Consider the following 20,718-nt stretch of genomic DNA (forward strand, 5'->3'; position numbering starts at 1 on the left):
TTGCGATTTGCTCTATATGTAGCGAAGATTTGACTCGTCTTCATTTTGTGTCGAAAGCTTGAATGCATTACTCTCAGCATGTGAGAGATTTTCTTTCCGATTATAGCGGGGATTTGGCTTCATTTTGTATTAGGAAGCCATACCACATTTTCCTTGCGATTTTGTTGTATATGTAGCGGAGATTTGACTTGCCTTCATTGGTTGTCGAAAGCTTGAATGCATATGAACGATTTTCTCTCCAATTTGCTTAATTTAGGACTTGGGGGTATTTTGGGAATTTTCAAATTATTTCAAGGTATTTTGGGAAATTTTAGGTGTATTTTATGGGCAGATTGGGAGTTTTGAAAATACGAGGGGCATTTTGGGAATTTCATCAAATTAGAGGGGTATTTTGGTAATTTTCCCTTAAATTTCCTCTTCCTCCACAGTCGGCCGGGGAAAGCCCATCTAATGGCTGAGGTGGCTCGGAATGCGTTGGCAGCGTGGAAGGCACTATCCTACGTGGCATCTGCCACGAGACAATACAATTCTTCGTGGCCTCCACGCTGTCGCTAGGAAAGTCATCGTCTTCCATTTCACCTCGTGCGCCGTGTACCTTTTTGCTTCAGCTCCGAGGGATAGAAGGGACGCAGGAAAAGGGCTTGGATCGGCCATAGCCACAGATTCGATATAGGAGCAGAGCTACACGATACCCAGGGCAATCAGAAGTCTCACCTAGTCCTGTGTAACCGAGAAAGATATCACAGGAACTATCGTGCTGCCGAATCAACCCATTGCAGCTGGTTTTTTCAATTGGCAACTGCTGTCGGCCAACGGGCTCTTGCGAGGGGCAATAGAATTGCACTTCTTTGCGCAGATCTGTGAAATTGATGCCAATTTGCACATGTATTCTCTGCATAATGTAAGCAGGTGACAGCCATTTTCTGTATTTCTTTTTCTAATGAGTAGTGAGCGAGAAAATGTACGAAAAGCAAGGGCGGAGTTGTAATTCTGTAGTAACGATATTGCGTGGAGAAACATGGAACCTTGATGTACTGTTGTTGAGATTTGCATTTATCAATGACCGCAATTTGCATAGGGCAATTCCATGTATTACTTCTCGTTTTCTGTTGTGTACTGATTGCAAGTTTCTTCCCTTGAAATAATGCTTGTGGAGCTAAGAAGTCCTAGTGGTCTTCGCCACTAGGACTTCTTAGCCACACTACTATATCCCCACAATCAAGGTTGGCCCTCCATTTGTGGTAAGCATCTGATAGCCGCCTCTCTTTGGGGTATCTGACTGTGGAGCTATATCCTCATTTTCAGGTTCTTTGAAATGGAATGGGGGTAATACTTCTGATGGTTTGGAAGCTTAGAAGGGAGCTATGGCAGGGGAAAAAGGTAGCCTAACGGCAAAACGGGTCCTCCCACATGTTCAAAGACAGGTTGATAAGAATATGGCAGCAACTGATGATGCATGCTTATCACTAGCAACAAGTGGAACTCAAACAAAGGACGAGGATGTAGATGTCAATTTGAGCGAGGTCTACTTCCTGATTATGCACTTTCTGTCAAGTGGTCCTTGTAGCAGGGCAACTGGCCAGCTGTGGAATGAGCTCTTGCAACATAAACTTCTACCTAGGCGATACCATGCTTGGTATTCAAGGAGTGGTCTGCCTAGTGGCGACGAGGATGATGATGGGATCTCATTTCCACTAAGCTACATTCAAGTCTTAGAGAGGTGGGCTAGCTAATCTTTCCAATTCGTTCTTACTTTAAACAATCCTTGTATTGTTTGGACAGTGGATCATGCTTGGTGTGACAAGCACTCTTATATATGTTGCTTATCTGTTGCATTTTCTGGCCTTTAATCCTCTCCACGAAATCAGCATGTACCATAAGGGAAAAATGGGTGTGTGCTGATGCATTTCCCTTCTTTTTCAGAAACCCAGACATTGAGAAGGACCACCTGGTAAAGCTTTTGAAGCACCAACTGATAGCGTCTCGAAGAACAGAAGCACCTGTTGAGCCTTCTAATTCTCGAATACCAACCGCAGCAGATGTTCCAACTATACTAGGACAGGGTCCATTTTCTCTGTTGAATAGTGAGTTCATACAGTAACATTACTTTTATACTAGTTCTCGAAGTGCTGGAATAGGTTGTTGTTGTGATCATTATATTATTTTGTTTTGGCTCTTATGAGCTTTGTTTCTTCCAACGGAGTTTTGATACTTGCTATCACTTTACTGCAGCCGAGCCCATCAAAGTCCAAAGATTACAGTTATTATCAGAGCTCCGCTGGCCGCATTGGCTATCTAGTCAGGTTCGAGGATTAGCATTGAGAGAAATAGGTGGTGGTTTCTCCAAACATCATCGCCCGCCATCCGTAAGAGCTGCTAGCTATGCTATATTGAAACCATCGGTTCTTGTAGACAAGATTCAGATAATCAAGAAGTTTCGAGGTCATCGAAATGCAGTTTACTGTGGTAAGTCCTCAGGACTGACAGCTGGCATCTAGATTTTCACACCTAAATCGTCTCACAAAGCTTGTGTGTTATTACTTCATTCTTTTATGTATGCAGCAATTTTTGACAGGACAGGGCAGCACATAATTACTGGATCAGACGATAGACTGGTTAAAATCTGGAGCACAGAAACAGGATTTTGCCTGCGTAGCTGCAGAGGGCATGAGGTATTTTTGTTCTTTTGGAAGGATGGCTGTTGCAAAACTATTTGCATCAGATTCTGAACTTTATATGAGCCATGCTGCAGGGGGACATTACTGAATTATCCGTCAGTCATGGCAATTCTCTTGTAGCATCAGCATCAAATGACTGCACAATTCGTGTTGTAAGTCCTCTCTCAAGTTATTATTGGAGTTAGTTCTACTAGGTTGCAATTGTATTGTTTTGGATTTGGGTGTTTTGCATTGCACTCATCAATAAGTTTTTGTTTTGCTTGCCAGTGGCGTCTACCTGATGGAGTTCCTGTGTCAGTTTTGCGAGGCCATACTGCTGCTGTGACAGCCATTGCATTTAGACCCAGGCAGAGTTGTGAGCATCATCTACTGTCGTAAGCTCCCTCTCCACATGAACTTCTGGTGGAGGCTGATCAGTGAGCTTCTACCATGTGTTTGATTCTTTCAAAATTGTTCTCAGGTCGTCTGATGATGGGACATGCCGCATCTGGGATGCCCGGGATTCTTCAGTGAAGTCCCGGGTTTATATGCCCAACCCTGAATTGATAAGCTTGTGTGAGCCGCATTCTAAATTGATTATTTTCTATTTACATCAATTTCTAATTTATTGCTTTGTTTTGGAAAAAAAAGCATATAGCACTCAGAGGATTTTGTGACTGTGGAACTTACAGCTGCAAAGTCAATTCCAAGCACACAACCTGTACAACAGCAGCCAGGTCTGCAAATTTCTTGCTGTGCCTTCAATGCAGATGGCAGTATTTTTGTGACCGGAAGCTCTGACAAATTTGCGCGGGTCGGTTTGCTTGCTTTATTTACTTCTAGTTGCACAAAGGTAGCTTTGCTTGCTTATGCCCAGTAGATGTCTAAGCATACAGACTTCTCTGAGGAGTTGCAAGCTGTTTATAATAGCTATTTTACTTTTTCTTGTGTAATGCTTTGCCTGGTGTTCCAGGTTTGGGATGCTAGAAAGTGGAATGATGAAATTACTGGAAAACCAAATTACGAGATGGATGTGCTGAAGGGTCATGAAAATGCTGTAAATTATGTACAGTTTTGGTGAGATTGTCCATACTTGGTATTATCTCAGATTAAGGCTTATCGATCAATTTGTGAATTTGTGGTCAGCTTCTTTTTCTGCTTTTAGTGGATGTGCAGGTCCCGTAAAGCCTAATGTCTTTGAAAGTACTAAGGAGGATGGTGCCACAAAATTCAAGAATGTGTGGTATACTCTCATTAATTGATCCATACTACCATGTAGTCCTGATTGCATGGTTTGTGACGCTGTACTGAAGTTACAAGGGCTCTTCATCCAGGCCAACTCGTGATAGTATTGTTACGTGCTCCCGTGATGGTAGTGCTATCATTTGGATATGCAAGCCGCGCAAGAAGACTGTGAGTAGCTCATTTCATCCTTACTACGGGATGTCTCGGTGCCAGACCCTTGCAGGCATAGCTATCACCTTCGATTGATACTGGAAACTAATGTGAACAGGCAAGGTATAGCCACTGGTCAAAAGCCTATCACTTGCGTGTTCCACCTCCACCTATGCCTCCTCACCCTCCAAGAGGTGGAGGACCCCGACAGAGATTTTTACCCACCCCACGAGGTGTGAACATGATTGTCTGGAGCTTGGACAACCGCTTTGTCCTTGCAGCAATAATGGGTATGCATTGCCTTCTTTTCCTTTTTAATCTCATATATGGATGGATTTGACATGTAGTGTCTAGTGGGAAACAAGTTTTTCACTTCTGGACTTACTATGCATTGGGATAGGATGCAAACGTTGGGCATTGCACACACATTGAGGGGTTTTTTGTGAAAGTATGTTGGCCATTGGTTGTGCTTGACAATATTGCAGATTGCAGGATATGTGTTTGGAATGCAGTTGATGGCAGCTTAGTTCATTCTCTAACCGGTCATACAAAATCGGTTGGTTACTACTGGACACTATCATGTGTGCATGCCAAGTTAAATTGGGGTCTTCTAATTGCTAGCCCTTCTTGTTTCTAAAATTCAGACATTCGTGGTCGATGTGCATCCTTTCAATCCAAGGATTGCCATGAGTGCAGGTTATGATGGCCGTGTTATCATATGGGATGTATGTATGGCCATTGTTCAGATGCCCTACCTTCCATTTGTATCACAATAATTTGCCGTCGTTTTGTTGTGCAGATATGGGAAGGGCAGCCTGTTCGTGTGTATGAAACAGGCGATTTTCAAATTGTTGATGGCAGTTTCTCTCCGTAAGATCCCTTTTTTTGCTTGATGATGCTGGTTTTGATGCTTTGTTGTTGTGTGACATTCCAGTTCTGTGGAGTCAGGTTTATTTCTGTCTTCTATCAATTTTAAATACTCTCCCTTCAGCAAAGACATCTAACAAAGAGCTCGAAGCAATACCTTTAAGTTGTAGAGACTTTGGTATTTCAAGCACTGGAACTGACACCAGCATTCAAACAGACACCAACTATTGTAGGATTATTTGGCTGATTCAATGTTTTCTTATCAATCTGCTTCAGGGATGGAACGTCCCTAGTGGTGTCAGATGAGGTGGGTCAATTTTATCTGCTCACAACTGGTGAAGGACAATCTCAAAAGGACGCCAAGTTTGACCAGGTAAGTTCCTAGCCTTGGCTGATGCGGTTCCTAGTTCTTAAGAGCCTTTAGCTTCTCTATGGAGGAAAGTTTAAACTTTCTGCTGTGACAGTTTTTCCTTGGAGATTTTCGACCCTTGGTTCGCGACTTGCAAGGGAACGTACTGGATCAGGTGTTATGTTTATACCACCCACAATTTTTACAAGGTTTACTTTTACCAGGTTTGTGCCCTGATGAACAAGGGGACTTCATTCACATTAAAAGGTTGCTGGTGTTTGCGACTGCAGGAAACACAACTACCACCCCATCAAAGAAATATTCAGGACCTTCTTTGTGACGCAAGTAAGCAATGACAATCTTGAATCTTGGCTCCAAGGAAGTTGTACTAACAAAAAAGAAATCTACACAGAGCACTACCCAGAAGCTTCCTTCTAGCTGTAACCAAAAGATAATTATACCGACGCTATGTCTTTTGAGAGTTACTTGTCCAAAGGAATCTACACATAAAGCAGAACCCAGCAGCATCCTAACCAAAAGATAATTTGTGTTATACTGGCACCATGAGCCATTGAGAGTTACTGGTGTGTGTGTTGTCTGTGTATAAGAGAGAGAGAGAGAGAGAGAGAGAGAGAGAGAGAGAGAGAGAGAGAGAGAGAGAGAGAGAGAGAAAGAAAAGAAAGAAAGAAAGATTTTTAACGTCTATGTCAGGCCGAAATCGGCCTATGAGACAAATCAAATGTACATTGTGTGTATGTCATCCGTCTATCGGAAAGACAAATGAAACAAAATTGATACAAAACTGAGCTGAATGTAGGTAGTGGAGTATCTGAGGAGGGATGGAGCTCTATCTCTAGGGGTATATGCATGTCTGTATGCTCAAGGTAGTACAATCATGAGAATGCATCAAGCTATCTAGCTCCATCCTGTACTAATGGGGGGGTGTAAGATGTGGTACATGGGTGGGTCTGGTGCCAAGGCTACCCGGATGAAAGCTGTCGGGTCAGCCCTCATCTGAGCCACTCGCTCCTCAGTGGCACGGCGCTCCCGGGCTCGGATCTCCTCGATCTGTCGGTGGTGGGAGCTCGCGCCCCTGTAGCCTGTGACTCGTGGTCGTCGTCTAGCTCGGTTCACCTCCGCCTGTGGGAGTGTCACTCCCCTCTGAGTGTCTGGTGAGGGGGGGGCGGAAATCCTCTGAAAGAAGTCTGTGAGCTGCGACTGTCTCCCCTCTGTCTGTGTAGCTGTGTGTGGCTGTAGTAGTGTGTCCCGATGGCTCTGTATCTCTAGTAAGAAACGTCCGAGCTGTCTCTGATCTCGAGATTCCATGATCTCTCGGAGAGTGGGCTGTCCTCTAAATAGGGCCTCATACCTGCCTCTGATCTCAGTGTATGCTCTGCATCTACATACAAAGTGCTCCTCACTCTCCACCTCCTCTATGCAGGCTCTGCAGATTCGCTCCCCCCTGGGAACACCAGTATGTCTCCCGATCTCAATCTCTAGCCTGTGTGAAGCCACTCTCAGCTGACCAATCGCCACCCGTGAGCTATGTGGCATATATGTGTCCATGTAGCGTGGTCTCTGTATGAACCCCCCAGACAATATGGTGAGAAACTGGTCGCTGTAATCTGACATCCTCGTCCCCAAGCTAGGTGCCTCCTAGACTCTCCTAGTGTATAGCTGCCACAGATCCTGTCTCAATACCAAGTTCCTCTCACTGCGAGAGAGGTGAACATATGGTGAGTGGGGGTCGTACTGGAATGGTGGTAGGCTCTCCATGTCAAGACCGTGTCCCTCAAACCATGCTCTGACCTGTGAGTACCATGCTCTCTCATGCCCACTCTCTGATAGCTGTATAGCTGCCTCAAATGCTCTACGGGTAAGTCTGTCAGGAGGTAGCTCTCTCGTCCTCTGGATGAAGCAAACTGTCTGGAATAGAGAGAGAGAGAGAGAGAGAGAGAGAGAAAGAAATGTTATATTAATGTCTTCAAGAGGCCAAAATGACCTATGAGACTTAAACGTTACAGTTTTTACCCTTTTTGTCCTCCTCCCTCAAGTCCGAAGAGCTAGAAGAACTGTTAGAAGAAGAGGAAGAAGAAGATCTGGGTAGTCCTTCTGTCACAAAGTGATGACGTGGCTGCCCGAGAGCAGAAACCCTAACCCTAATTTTTGCCAAACCCTAACTGCTGCTGAAACCCTAACCCTAAAACCTGCAAGCCCTAATTTCTGCCAGAAGTCCTAACTGCTGAAAACCCTAATTTCTGCTGGAAACCCTAATTCCCTGGAGGCAGAAATGCCACGTGGCAGCAATATGGACGCGGAATTTGTGGCGGTAATTACGGGCTGATTGACGGCAGCTTTTGACATTGCTTTTCTCTATGCAATTATGAGAGAGAGAGAGAGAGAGAGAGAGAGAGAGAGAGAGAGAGAGAGAGAGAGAGAGAGAGAGAGAAACTTTGCTTTATTTTTGAAGCTCAAGAGAGCTTGTGAGAGAAAGAGCGTCTGCTTTATTTTTAGGCTTTTGATTTTGAGCTTTTGGGGCTCTGCTTTTGGCATCCCTTGTAAACAGATAAATAAGTGAATTTGGGCTCCCACTGTGTAGAGCATCTGTCTGAGAGTGAGACCCAACCACTCTTGTACTTTGAACACTGATTTATACAAAAAGAAATACCGAAAGGGGCGCCAGTCTTTGGGGCCAATATCTCAGGCACGGAACTTCGCCGGGCCAGTATCAATCTATTGTGAACTGTGAACTGTTTTGAAGTGGTTATTTGGTGCTGTCACGGTTGATTCTTGACTTGGTGTGTCCAAGTCTGTTACAGTGGTATCAGAGCACGACCGATATCTCGCCTACGGGAAATCCGATCCCACGCAAGGATCAGTCGACTCCCTTTTGCATCCGGAGATGTGGGAAGGGATCACAACGAAGATTCCGGTAGAGAGTATGGCCCGCCTCGGCCTACTCAGGTATAGCAACGAGAGATGAAGCGTTGTCAATTGATCGGCGATGCTACAAAGATGATGCTCAGTTTTGCGAAGGTCCCAAAATTGGCAAAATATATGAGCGAGACTTTTTTTCAGGAAGTTGACGAGCAGTGGCAGAAAACCACCACCACCCCCGAAATCCGCTCTCAAGAAACCTTCTACTCAGAAGGAATATTCAGAGAAGAAATTAGAAGAGGTGGTGCACGGATTGCTTAGCTTTTTGACACGCAGAACAAAGCTAAAAAGCACGGCAAAAAGCAGAAGAAAGGCACTGACTTCCCGAGTTATTTGGGTCGTCAGTCGACATTTGATAAGGCAAAGAAACAGAAGAAGTGTGTTCGATTTGAAGGAGTACCCAGTTCTTCTTCTTCTTCTTCTTTTGACAGTTCTTCTAGCTCTTTTGACTCGAGCGAAGAAGACAGAAAAGTCAAAAAGCGAAGCAAGAAACAACGCTTCGGAAAGGGCAAGAAAAAGGCAAAGAAGTCTAAATCTCGCCCAGTGAGTGACAGTTCTACAGAGGACTCGTCTACAGATAGTTCAGACTCTGATGACGGCAACTTTTATGCGAACAAGAAGAATTTTTATAAAGCCAACCAGTATGACTTTCTGGAAGATAAAAGCAAGAAAGTCCGAGAGTTTAAGGAAGGTGGACAGTTAATTAAATTTGACACTTTTTTAGGATATAAAGATGCTTCGAAGGCTTTGTTTTTATACAACAGTTTGACATCGCTTTCGCGGGAGGACCCTACTCAGAGCACTCCAAGATTCGGAGAGCTGCCTCTTATTTTAAGGGGAATGCTCGAACTTGGTGGTCCACGCTTCTTTTAAACAAGACTGCGCCAGTTACATGGTTGAAATTTAAGAAGCTTTTTATTTCTTCTTGGCTAACTCAAGAGTATGAACACGATATAGGAGCTGCTTGGAACCATCTTCGGATGACCAAGAGAGATACAGTGGACGCTTATTGCGAGAGATTCTGGTGCTCTTTTTTTCCCGCCTCTTCATTCAAGAAGATCTCGTTCAGAGAACAGATTGTGTCACCAGGAGGTGTATTTTTCCTGTTGCCTTCCGTAAATAAGTACTAGATATTTTTATTTATTTTATTTTTACTTGTTTTCCCTGGAACCCTTGAAAAGGTGCAAGTGGACATTACATGGCTAGTGTGAAACGGCTGCGGCCGAATAGGTTTCTCACAGCGGGAGTCTGGGTCGGTCAGTCTGGGACTGGTCGGGCCAGTTAGCACTTAGCACTGAATTCTGATGAGTATGGAAGCCTGTGTGCGCCAAATGAAGTCTGGGCCACTCGGAAAGTCACCTATAACTTTATAAGTCAGTGGGAACTAGAGAATTAACGCAAAAGGGGCAAACTGGACACATGGCGGCTTCTAGGGAGTTTGCTACTTCCAGCTGAAGAGGGGGTGCCCAATTTGAGAGAGGAGGCTGATTTTTGATCATAAGTGACCTATAGTGTGTGTGTTAGTAGTGGGTGCAGGTCTACAGCTTTAATGGAAAGCTTGCCTTCTCCTCTGTCTCATGTAGCGCGATGATTTGCTCTCGTGCATCTCTCTCCCCCTTTTGGCACATATGGTAATGCCCCACTAGTTGGGCTACTCAGTTGAACATGTACAGTTCTGGGGGTTTATGTGCGTTTGCCAAGGCAAGAGCCTTCTGAACAAGAACCGGATGAGCTAATTGCTAATCCCCCACAGGTACGCACAGTTCCATCGTGAAAGATTGCGAGTTCGGAGAGTTTTCTCTCGTGAAAACTCGTCCAATTCACAGGGGAACTGTCCCATTGCGTGCGGGAGCCCTTGGGACACGTGTAGGTGTGTTCGCTCCGCTAAAAACGATCCGAAACAGTGAATTACAGCCTGCTGTGTTTTTCTGCAGGTTTAGGGTTTCGCACCTAAACTGCAAAGGAACACCGGGGGAGCCTCGTTAGAGCCTTGGGATGCGTGTACAGGCTTTTGGACACCCGGCAGTGAAAAACAGGGAATTACAGCCCGCTGAATTTCTGTGACAGCGCACCAGAAAGCTTCTAGATAGCGAGGGAATCCGTCCTACACAGGTGCTTTTGACCTACAGGGGTTTTTGCGTTGTTATGCTGCCAAAATCAGGTCGAAAACCTGCGTTTTCAGCCCTCGCCAGGTTTGGACAGCTTTGTGAAAGCTTGTGCTAAGTGGTTGGATCGTCTACCTTAATTTGAATAAAGAAATACCGAAAGGGGCGCCAGTCTTTGGGGCCTACAGGGTGTCGGTCTCGTGTGCGCAGTGACATTCTAGTCGCTGGACGCAACTGTGTTCTCTTTCCTTCTCAGTGCTCTGTGTAAAGTTAACAGGTAATTGAAATAGTATTGCCCTCTACGTTGTATAGGCCGGTTATAGATTGAGCGGTTTACCTTGGGTCTACCTACAGAGATTCGAGATCACTGCTTGGAACAGAAGTCAGCTTCTATTCAGGAGTTGATGAGTTATGCGAAACGGGGTTTTGCCATTCACTCTAGAGTCTGACCTACCCCACCGATGAGGTCATGACACAACGAGCCGAACAGACTTCAACGAATGAAAGTAGAAAGAGAGAGAAACCCAAAAAAGGATGCACGACCCAAGCTCACTCCTCAGGAGAGAGCTCGCTTCATCAGGGAGGGGAAGTGCTTTGGATACGGGGTGTAACAAACTTGGACACTCCAAGTCAAGAATCAATCCTGACAGCACCAAATAACCACTTCAAAACAATTCACAGATCACAATAGATTTGCACTTGCCCGGCGGAGTTCCGTACGTAGAGATATTGGCCCCAAAGACTGGCGCCCCTTTCGGTATTTCTTTATGTATTAAATCAATGTCAAAGTACCAAGAGCTGTTAGGGTTTCATTCTCAGACTCTGTGTCCAAAAGCTCTGAGAAGTGAGGCCCTCATCGCGTATAAAAAGATTATAAGGGATGCCCAAAAGGAGAGCCCCAAAAGCTTGAAAGCAAAAGCAGACTCTCTCTCTCTCTCTCTCTCTCTCTCTCTCTCTCTCTCTCTCTCTCAATGAGAGCAACAAAAAGCAATTATGCCTTTCTCTCTCTCTATCTTCCAAAGCGTAGCCAAAAGCTGAGATTTGCGTCGCTCAAATATATATATTTTTTCCCACCTCCGCGATTTTCGGAAATTAGGGTTTTTGGAGAAATTAGGGTTTCTGTTGTCGGTAGCCACGTCATCACTTTGTGACATACCCCACTCTTGAAAGCATTGTAATCGATTGCGATTACGCCTGCAAAACCGACAAAAGGCATAAACCGTCTTAGCAGACACCGACTGTTAGTACCTACGTACTAGGGACACACATCTAGCACACGTACCAAATCGACAGTCACATCACAGGACATCACAGGACATCACTAGACATCACAGGTGTAACAAACTGTTGACGTGTCGAAACCCTAATTCTGCTAAAACCCTAACCGTAAAATAAAAAGCCCTAATTCTGCCCAAAAGCCTAACCCTAAAATCAGAAACCCTACGAAGAAGCAGCAGAAGAAGAAGAAGAAGTTTTACAGACTTACAAAGTCTTGACGAGTGGCCTATTTTTAAAGAAGAGTTCCCACCAGCTTATGGGACCCCATCCGATGGGGCCCGAGTGACATAAAGGCATAAAAAATAAAGCAAAACACACTCAAAAGTCTTTGCACATCAAAATACGATGATGTGGCACATGTACGGACGTTCCGGAATTCGCGGCGGATTTTAAGGGAAATCCCGAAATTTTAGGAAAGTGGTTTTTTGGGGTCAGCTTTTCATATTTGATGCTTTTAGGCTTTGGGCCTTTAAATATGAGCCTTGGGGGCCCCGTCTGGCACTTTCTAGCGGGCAGATTGCAGAGCACGTGCTCCTCGGCTGTTGTACTTTGCGATTCAGCAGTAATATAAAGAAATACCGAAAGGGATGCCAAGGTTTGGGGCCAATACTCTTTGGGGTGGAATTCCGCCACTCCATGTCGCGTGTTATCTCTCTCTCTCTCTCAGTTCAATTGTTATTGAAGTGCTAAAAGTCTGTTGAGTCTGTTCTTTTCTATTGGCACGTGGTGCCCGCCTTGTGACAATGGTATCAGAGCATCAGGGGTGTGCTTTTTTGAAAGCCTACCGGTCCTACAAAAGAGCAGGCAGAGCTATTGGAATTGAATTACATTTGAGGTATCAGCCACTCTCACCCTTGCATTGGGCGCGCTCCCGTCTTCACCGCTCATGTCTTACAGGGCATAAGCCAATTAAGATCCCTTGCAAGAGAAGGATCCAGATTTGTTTCAAGTCACTGTTTTTCTCAGAAACAGTGCCATGCGGATGTTGATGTCTATAGCTACCAAGCAGCATACTCCAAGTACTTGGCAAGCTTTCAAGGGAAAAAAAAATAAAAATGCCCGAAGTTGTATGATCTAACATCTTCGTGCAACTTCTGGTAGAGTGGGGTATCTTGAAATGCTTGCCATGGAAAACCCTAGCAGATCATATCTTGAAATTTCTCGACATCTCTCAGTAGATGTCTCTTCACGAGCAGATGACCTTGGAGGTTTAGTGTGATTGCTATCTTGGGACTACCATCGCCGCCAAAGCAACACTGTTTGTCCAAGAGCTGATGGATCATGCTGTGCTCAGCTACGACCTCATGGCAAGAACCTAACCCTAATTTTTGGTGTAGGTTTCAAGATGGAAAGTCAGTCGACTTTTCGAGCTCGACTGATGTCGAGATTGCTTTTTAAGTTTGAGTTCTGTTCGATATTGTTTGGTGATCCTGTTTGGAATTTGTTTGAAATGGATGGTATCTGTTTTAAACCTGTTTTGGTGCCGATTTGACTTGTTTGACTCTGGTTTCATATGGTTTTAATGACCGGTGATTTTACTCCCGGGTGGAGTAGTGAGAAATATTGTCTTGGTATTGTTTGAACCTCGGAACGACGCAGGCCGATGCTTGGGGAGCGTTTCATTGTATGCTAGAAAACCTCCGAACGATGTAGGTCGATGCCTGGGGAGCGTTTGGTTGTATGCTTGAACCTCCAAGCGACGCAGGCTGCGGTCTGGGGAGCGTTTGGTTGTACAGTCCTCTTGAGCTTATGGCCCGGACCTTTGTAGGTTATTTGCGGGGGGAGTGACGAGGTAGTCGTTGAGTAGCTTCATACCGCAGACCGTTTGTCTCGGGGGAGTGCTCATCGGCACTGTTTGTTGTGTCTTGTAACATGCATATGTAAGCATTTGTGTTGCATTGTGATGTGCCAATTACTGAATAATCCTAATTGGATGAGATTGCCTGGGTATGTAATTTTAGTGCATCAAAACACCCGTGGAAGATCAGTACGGTATGGGTGTGATGGCTAATTTTACTACGCCGAAATATCAAGAGTTCCGATCTAGACGAAAGGAGAAGCTAACTCCTTGATCAAAAGAGCAGAAAGGAGAAGCTAACTCCTTGATCAAAACAGCCGAAAGGAGAAGCTAACTCCTTGATCAAAACAGCCAAAAGGAGAAGCTAACTCCTTGATCAAAACAGTCGAAAGAGAAGCTAGTTCCTTAATAAAAAGAGCAAACAGATTGTCCCTCGGAAATTTTTGAGCTAACTTGAGTTTTTTTGCAGACATGTTGTAATCGAGGACGATTACTCTCTTTCAAGAAGGGGAGATGTAACAAACTGTTGACGTGTCGAAACCCTAATTTTGCTGAAACCCTAACGATAAAATAAAAAACCCTAATTCTGTCCAAAACCCTAATTCTGTTGAAACCCTAACCCTAAAATAAAAAACCCTAATTTTGCCCGAAATCCTAACTCTAAAATCAGAAACCCTACGAAGAAGCAGCAGCAGAAGAAGAAGAAGTTTTACAGACTTACAAAGTCTTGACGAGTGGCCTATTTTTAAAGAAGAGTTCCCACCAACTTATGGGACCTCGTCCGATGGGACCCAAGTGACATAAAGGCATATAAAATAAAGCAAAACATACTCAAAAGTCTTTGCACATCAAAATATGATGATGTGGCACATGTATGGACGTTCCAGAATTCGCGACGAATTTTTAGGGAAATCCCGAAATTTTAGGAAAGTGGTTTTTTGGGCTCAGCTTTTCGTATTTGATGCTTTTAGGCTTTGGGCCTTTAAACATGAGCCTTTGGGGCTCTCTCTGGCACTTTTTAGCGGGCAGATTACAGAGCACGTGCTCCCCGGTTGTTGTACTTTGCGAATCAGCAGTAATATAAAGAAATACCGAAAGGGGCGCCAAGGTTTGGGGCCAATACTCTTTGGGGTGGAATTCCGCCACTCCGTGTCGCGTGTCGTCTCTCTCTCTCTCTTTCTCTCTTAGTTCAGTTGTTATTGAAGTGCTAAAAGTCTGTTCAGTCTATTCTTTCTCTATTGGCACGTGGTGCCCGCCTTGTGACAACAGGACATCACATGACATTCAACATTCATTCGGATCTTAGACCATGATTTATTGGCAATGTAGCTAGCAATCACATCTAGGTCCAATCGGGACCTCATCGATGTCCGATTGACTAACCCCTATTGCAACCATGTCTATTCGAGATCAATCAGACCAAAATGCTCAAGTCATTTCGTCTATCAGTTCGTGCACTCAAAAGAAGTCAAGAACAAATCAATATCATAATCAGGAATTCCATTTCATAAAGTCATCCATCAGAATACTGTCAGCTCTCAGTATACCTGAAGCTCAAAGAGACATCAGTGACTTTAGTATCAAAATAAAGGCATCTGTTGACAAATGAGCGGAGTAACTCTCCTCTTGTGCATCCCACTGCACCAGATCTTCGGCCAAGCTGAATTCTGGGTTCCGTTTGGAGTAGACTATGCTAAACCAAAGCATCAAGTTAAAGTTTCACGATCCAAGGAGTATCTGCTAGGTCCTCCTTCTCCATCCACTTCGCATCAAGTGCAGGATAGTTCTTGAATTTAACCAAGAACCGCCTTCGGACTTTACCTTTAGTCTTCGTATCCTTATATGCCAAAATCTGTTCAGGAACAAGGATCTCCTCGTTTTCTTCCACTTCGGGTTGCTCATCACGCTCCCCATCATTAGGCACATCACCCTTAACAGGTTTCAAGAGACTCACATGCAATGCGTTGTGATCCTCCAAGTATTTGGCAGTTTCAATCGGAAGGAGACATCATTAATCTTTTCAGTGATCTGGAAAGGTTCGTACTACGTAGTATCTCATACTAAGCTTTGGAAAAAGCCTCTCCTTTCCCTTTTTCTTTCTTAGGGGTGCCTTCTCAAAACGTAAGAGCACCCAATCATCCTCCTTCAATTTCAAGTCGCGACGATGGTGATGCGCTGCCTTTTTCTGTTGTTCTTGAGACTTCTGCAAAGTCTCGCGAACCTTAGCAAAAGCTGTATCCAAATCTCGCGAATATTCGTTCGCTTCAAATATCTAATCTTTCGTGCTCAGGAAGGATGGAACCTTCGCAGCACTCTCAACAATCTCAAATGGCGTCTTCCCCGTCGAAGAGTGTATCTTGTTATTGTAAGCAAATTCCACCAAAGGTAAGTTCTTTTCCCATTGAGTCTTCTGATCCGAGATACAAGACTTCAATAAATCTAAAAACCACTGAATTGGCAATCTCAAATTGCCCATCAGTCTGCAAGTGGAATGATGACGAGAACTGCAACTGCATGCCAACGTTCTCCCAAATTGCCTTCCAAAACAAACTCATAAATCTGGGGTCTCTGTCGGAGACAATCGTCTCAGACATGCCATGTTATCGGAAAATCATCGTGACCATTCTGTGTTCTCGGGAGATCAAAAATGAAATCCATTGCAATACTTTCCTACGGGCGGGTGGGTATAGGTAAAGGCTGTAACAATCCTTGTGCCTTATGCCTGTCAAACTTGACCTTCTGGCATACTGCGCACAAATTCTTCCATATCCTTTTTGAGTCTCGCCAAAAAAAAAGTATCTCTCTACCCCTTTCATGGTGGTAGCAATGCCGCGGTGACCCGTAAAAGGTGGACAATGGCATTTAGTCATAACCTTTTCCCTCAACGGCTGTGTAACGCACAACATAGTCTTTCTCATCAAGTAGCCATCCCGAAGGGAGTATCCAGCTACTGTCTCCCCATTTCGTATCCGTGTGAAAATATCTGCAAAATCTGTATCTGTGGCATACTAATCGACCATATCCTCGAAGCTCCTATTATGTATCGCGGAAATAGCCAGAACCAACGGCTTCCGAGACAAAGCATCTGCCACCACATTCTTCTGTCCCTACACATGGACAATCTGTAAGTGAAACTGTGACAAGATGTTCGCCTATCGCATCTGCTTTTCCAAAGTTGCTTCTGTGACAAGAAGTAGAGCAAACTCTGATGGTCTATAAAAAGAATAAAATCCGCTCCGAGTAGGTAATGCCGCCACTGAGTAAGAGCATGGATAACCGCCAAAAGCTCTTTCTCATAAATCTGTGTTGTCATCTCCGGCCTTCAGAACAATCGGCTCTCGTAAGCAATGACATGGCCTTCTTGCATTAAGACCGCACCCAGACTACGACCACAAGCATCACAAAATACTTCAAATGACTTCTGCAAGTCCGACAAAGTCAAATCTGGTCCTGTAGTCAATTTCTCTTTCAATGTCGGGAAGGCAGTCACCTGTGTGGATCTCCACGAGAAAGGGACTCCTTTCTGTATCAAGATATGCAAAGGGGAAGCAACCTCTGCAAACTTTCGTATGAACCGCCTGTAGTACGAACACAGTCCCAAGAAGCTTCCAGCTTCATGGACATTCTTCAAATCGGGCCAATCACATATAGTCTTTATCTTGGCCGAATCCATTTGCACTCCTGCTGCTGAGACGAAGTGTCCCAAAAAGAATGTATCTCTGAATCATATGATCTCTGTGTTCTGCTTCATTCTTGGAGAAAACATTGATATCATCAAAGAAAGTGCCAACAAATAGCCTGTACTCTTGAAAAATCTTGTCCATCATCCAGTTAAATGTCGCAGGAGCATTGGTTAAGGCAAAACGCATCACCAAAAACTCAAATAATCCAAAAGGTAGTCCGGAAGGCTGTCTTGTAGACGTCTCCCGTCGCTATTCGGATCTAATGATATCCACTCTTCATATTAATCCTGCTAAAGCACGAGGATCCTTGTAACCTGTCGGATATATCATTGATCCTAGGAATCGAAAATCTGTTCTTGATGGTAATTTTGTTGACAGCTTCTATAATTGATGCACATTCTTTAAGATCCGTCTTTCTTCAAATCCAACAACAGTGGAGAGCAATACGGTGAAGTACTATGCTGGACAAGACCCTTTTCCAAGAGGTCCTTCACTTGGTTCATAATCTTTTCAGTTTGTACTCGGCTCACACAGTAACGTGGCCGGTTCGGTGACGTACTTCCAGGTATCAGGTCAATGGTCTGATCTTCAGGCACTCTAAAAAGCAATCGGCATGAGTGTGGAGAAAAATCTGGGCGTTCTTTTGATCAGGTCAAAACATATTCAACCTTTATCCATCGTTCAGTTCTCTCCCAAAAGAATGAGTAAAGAAATTGAAGTTCATCAAGTACAATTCTCTGAGCCCTTCATTTATCAAAGTCGCTTTCTTGGCCCGGTAGTCAACCACGGCATAGTTCTTGTGGTACCAAGGTATCTTGAGTAGAACGTCACTCGCGTGCCGTGAACACCCCTGTCATTGCAAACGAAGTTTGCCAATGCTCGGTGTAATGGCAACATCCCATCCGGGTGCGAGTCGAACTACCTCTGCCTGTGGCGTCAGTCTGTCGGGCGTAATTTCAAATCGAGCCACCAATTCCAAGTGAAAAGAAGTTGGCCTTGGCTCCTTCAAAAGAGCTTCCTAATCCTTCACTTTGCCCCAAAAGCGGCTAAGTTTGTACTTTCATTCATTATATTCGGTGCAGGTCCCACGCCATGTGGTACCAGTTCTACTTTTCTATTTGCCTTTTCTGCCACGTTCCTCAACTGCTCTCGAACTCTGAGGCCTGTCGTCGTCTTTATCATTTGTTCTTTCTGTGCCTTTTTAGGGCACTTCACGGAGACGTGTCCCTGTTCCCTGCATCCAAAGCACTTCCCCTCTTTGATGAATCGAGCTCTCTCTTGAGGAGTAAGCTTGGGTCGTGCATCCTTTTTCTCTGGGTTTCTCTTTTTCTTTCTACTTTCATTCCCAGAAGTTTGTTCGGCTCGCTGTGTCATGGCCTCATCTGTGGGTAAGTCAGACTGCCAGAGTGAATGGCAAAGCCCCGCTTCGCATGACTCATCAACTCCTGAATAGAAGTTGACTTCTGCTCTAAGCAGTGATCTCGGATCTCTGTAGGTAGACCCAAGGTGAACCGCTCAATCCGTTCTCTGAACGTGATCTTCTTGAATGAAGAGGCGGGTAGAAAAGAGCTCCAGAATCTTTCACAGTAAGCATTGATTGTATCTTTCTTGGTCATTCGAAGATGGTTCCAAGCAGCTCGTATATCTCGTTCATATTCTTGCGTCAACCAAGAAGAAATAAAAAGCTTTTTGAATTTCAGCCATTTAACTGGCGCAGTCTTGTTTAAAAAAAGCATGGACCACCAAGTACGAGCATTCCCCTTAAAGTAAGAGGCAGCTCTCTGAATCTTGGAGTGCTCTGAATAGTGTCCTCCCACGAAAGCGATGTCTAACTGCTGTATAAAAGACAAAGCCTTCGAAGCATTTGAGTATCTTGAAAAAGTATCAAACTTGATCGAGTGGCCACCTTCCTTGAACTCTCGGACTTTCTTGCTTTTATCTTCGAGAAAGTCATACTGGTTGGCTTTGTAAAAATTCTTCTTGTTCGCATAAAAGTTTCCGTCATCCGAATCTGAGCTGTCTGTAGATGGGTCCTGTCACGAGGACGTGGCAGTTATTAACCATGTCACAGAGATGTGGCAACTGCTAACCTTGGTTGTTGGTTTCTTTCCAATGGGGTTTATTTTATTTGTTTTGAGACCCTCTTCTTGAAGTAGCAAACGGTCGGACATTGTATGGCCAATGTGAACGGTAGATTCACCCGCAGACGGGAAGTGGTCGGCACTGGAATTCGTATGGTAAGAGGATGTCTAGGCTCAGAGCAAGATCATATAGGTCCCCCCGTCGCACTTAGCAAGTTGGTGGATACTAGGAAGTGAACTCAATTAAGGCGTAAAGTCAAGGTGGGACTACCAACAAAAAGTATCCGACAGTTGGGCCACATTGCATTTTTGGATGCGGTCCCAATGAGGATAGATGGTCAGAAGACCAGTGGAAGCCCAACGGAAGCATCTCCTAAAATTTAGGGAACTGCTATTTTGGGCCACGAAATGTGTTCGCGTCATTACCTTCGGTATGACTAGGGGAACACTTTACAACTCTGCCGCGAAGTCAACTGACGCACCAGTTGAGATATTTTTAGCAGGGAAAGCCCAAACTCGGAAACTGGGCAACGTGTCAGCTTGTGAGCGATTCTGCCACTCTGGGAGGCAAAAACGAGCTGCATATCATCTAAGGGGGCGCCATTTTCAGCCACAGGCGGATTGCAACAGGTACAGAAGCTATGGAATGCTTACCTTGCCCTCTATGTACAGTATGGTGACGGGAGTGATGCCCCGCACGCTACATACTGCTCTCTTTCTCCCCTACGTGCAGTTATGTGATGCCCCACAAGAGGGCTACTCATTTGACTGATGTACAATTGTGTGGGTTCATGCTTTTGTGCTGAGGCAAGAGCCTCCTTGAGCAGGAACAGGGGTAGCTAACTGCTGCTCCAAAGCAGGCACTGGTGAGGGTCATAACCTCACCGTACAGGTGCAAAATCAGCGCTGTGTATGCGCTGTAATTTGACTGTTTTTCAGCCATACGGACGCCAAGATCATTGGGAATCGTGTCCCACTGGCAAAGGACAGTTAGGGGACTGTTTGGGGCTGAAAACAGGGCAAAAACCACTAAATACAGCGCGCTGAATTTACTGTTTCTGGACAGGAATCAGAGGGTATACGTCAGTGCAAGCGAGTTCTAGCAGGGGAATGGGTTTCGCGCAAGTTTTGGGGCTGTTATGCTGCCGAAATTTGGCCAAATCAAATGGTATCTAGGTGGATACACGTGAAGGATTCCCAGGACCTTACCTTGTAATCTACCCTCCTAAAGAATAAAGAAATACCGAAAGGGGCGCCAATTTTGGGGCCTACAGGTTGTCGGCGTCTGCTCGGAGCATTCTAGCTTCCGAGCCGTGTGTGTGTTTAAGTGTTAAATCCCGTCGCAGGTTCTCTTTGCAAAGTGCTCTGTGTGTGTGCATAAAGTAAAGAATTTCGGGTGAAAGCCAACGCCTACCGCCCTACGGGCCGGTTACAAGTCCTCAATAGGGACTGTCAGTCTTTGGGTGAGATTTAGCCTTCTTTGCCTTTTCTTGCCCTTTTTGAAGCTTTGTTTCTTGCTTCGCTTTTTACCTTTTCTGTCTTCTTCGCTCGAATCTGAAGAGCTGGAA

At 44.8% G+C, this 20,718-nt stretch overlaps 1 protein-coding gene across 3 annotated transcripts in view; it reads left to right on the plus strand.

Moving 5' to 3' along the window:
* The first annotated feature begins 576 nt into the window (after positions 1–576).
* LOC147438338 (uncharacterized) overlaps positions 577–20,718 on the plus strand; it is a 93,128-nt gene continuing 72,986 nt past the window's right edge. The window contains exons 1-19 of one of the 3 annotated variants that reach the window (XM_086487627.1): positions 577–909; positions 1,306–1,720; positions 1,924–2,084; positions 2,233–2,466; positions 2,563–2,672; positions 2,753–2,830; positions 2,946–3,052; positions 3,139–3,233; positions 3,350–3,471; positions 3,631–3,734; positions 3,823–3,900; positions 3,992–4,070; positions 4,171–4,342; positions 4,538–4,608; positions 4,697–4,777; positions 4,852–4,922; positions 5,196–5,292; positions 5,384–5,443; positions 5,559–5,613. In XM_086487627.1, coding sequence (XP_086343753.1) covers positions 1,365–1,720; positions 1,924–2,084; positions 2,233–2,466; positions 2,563–2,672; positions 2,753–2,830; positions 2,946–3,052; positions 3,139–3,233; positions 3,350–3,471; positions 3,631–3,734; positions 3,823–3,900; positions 3,992–4,070; positions 4,171–4,342; positions 4,538–4,608; positions 4,697–4,777; positions 4,852–4,922; positions 5,196–5,292; positions 5,384–5,443; positions 5,559–5,613 — 2,131 coding nt within the window. In that variant the 5' untranslated portion in view covers positions 577–909; positions 1,306–1,364. Of the gene's footprint in view, positions 910–1,305; positions 1,721–1,923; positions 2,085–2,232; positions 2,467–2,562; positions 2,673–2,752; positions 2,831–2,945; positions 3,053–3,138; positions 3,234–3,349; positions 3,472–3,630; positions 3,735–3,822; positions 3,901–3,991; positions 4,071–4,170; positions 4,343–4,537; positions 4,609–4,696; positions 4,778–4,851; positions 4,923–5,195; positions 5,293–5,383; positions 5,444–5,558; positions 5,614–20,718 lie in introns of those variants that run through there. The other 2 variants (XM_086487625.1, XM_086487628.1) reach the window with 2 other exon arrangements.

This window comes from Adiantum capillus-veneris, chromosome 17 (assembly GCF_014529385.1).
Source record: "Adiantum capillus-veneris isolate H3 chromosome 17, ASM1452938v2, whole genome shotgun sequence".
NCBI classification, from domain to species: Eukaryota; Viridiplantae; Streptophyta; class Polypodiopsida; order Polypodiales; family Pteridaceae; genus Adiantum; species Adiantum capillus-veneris.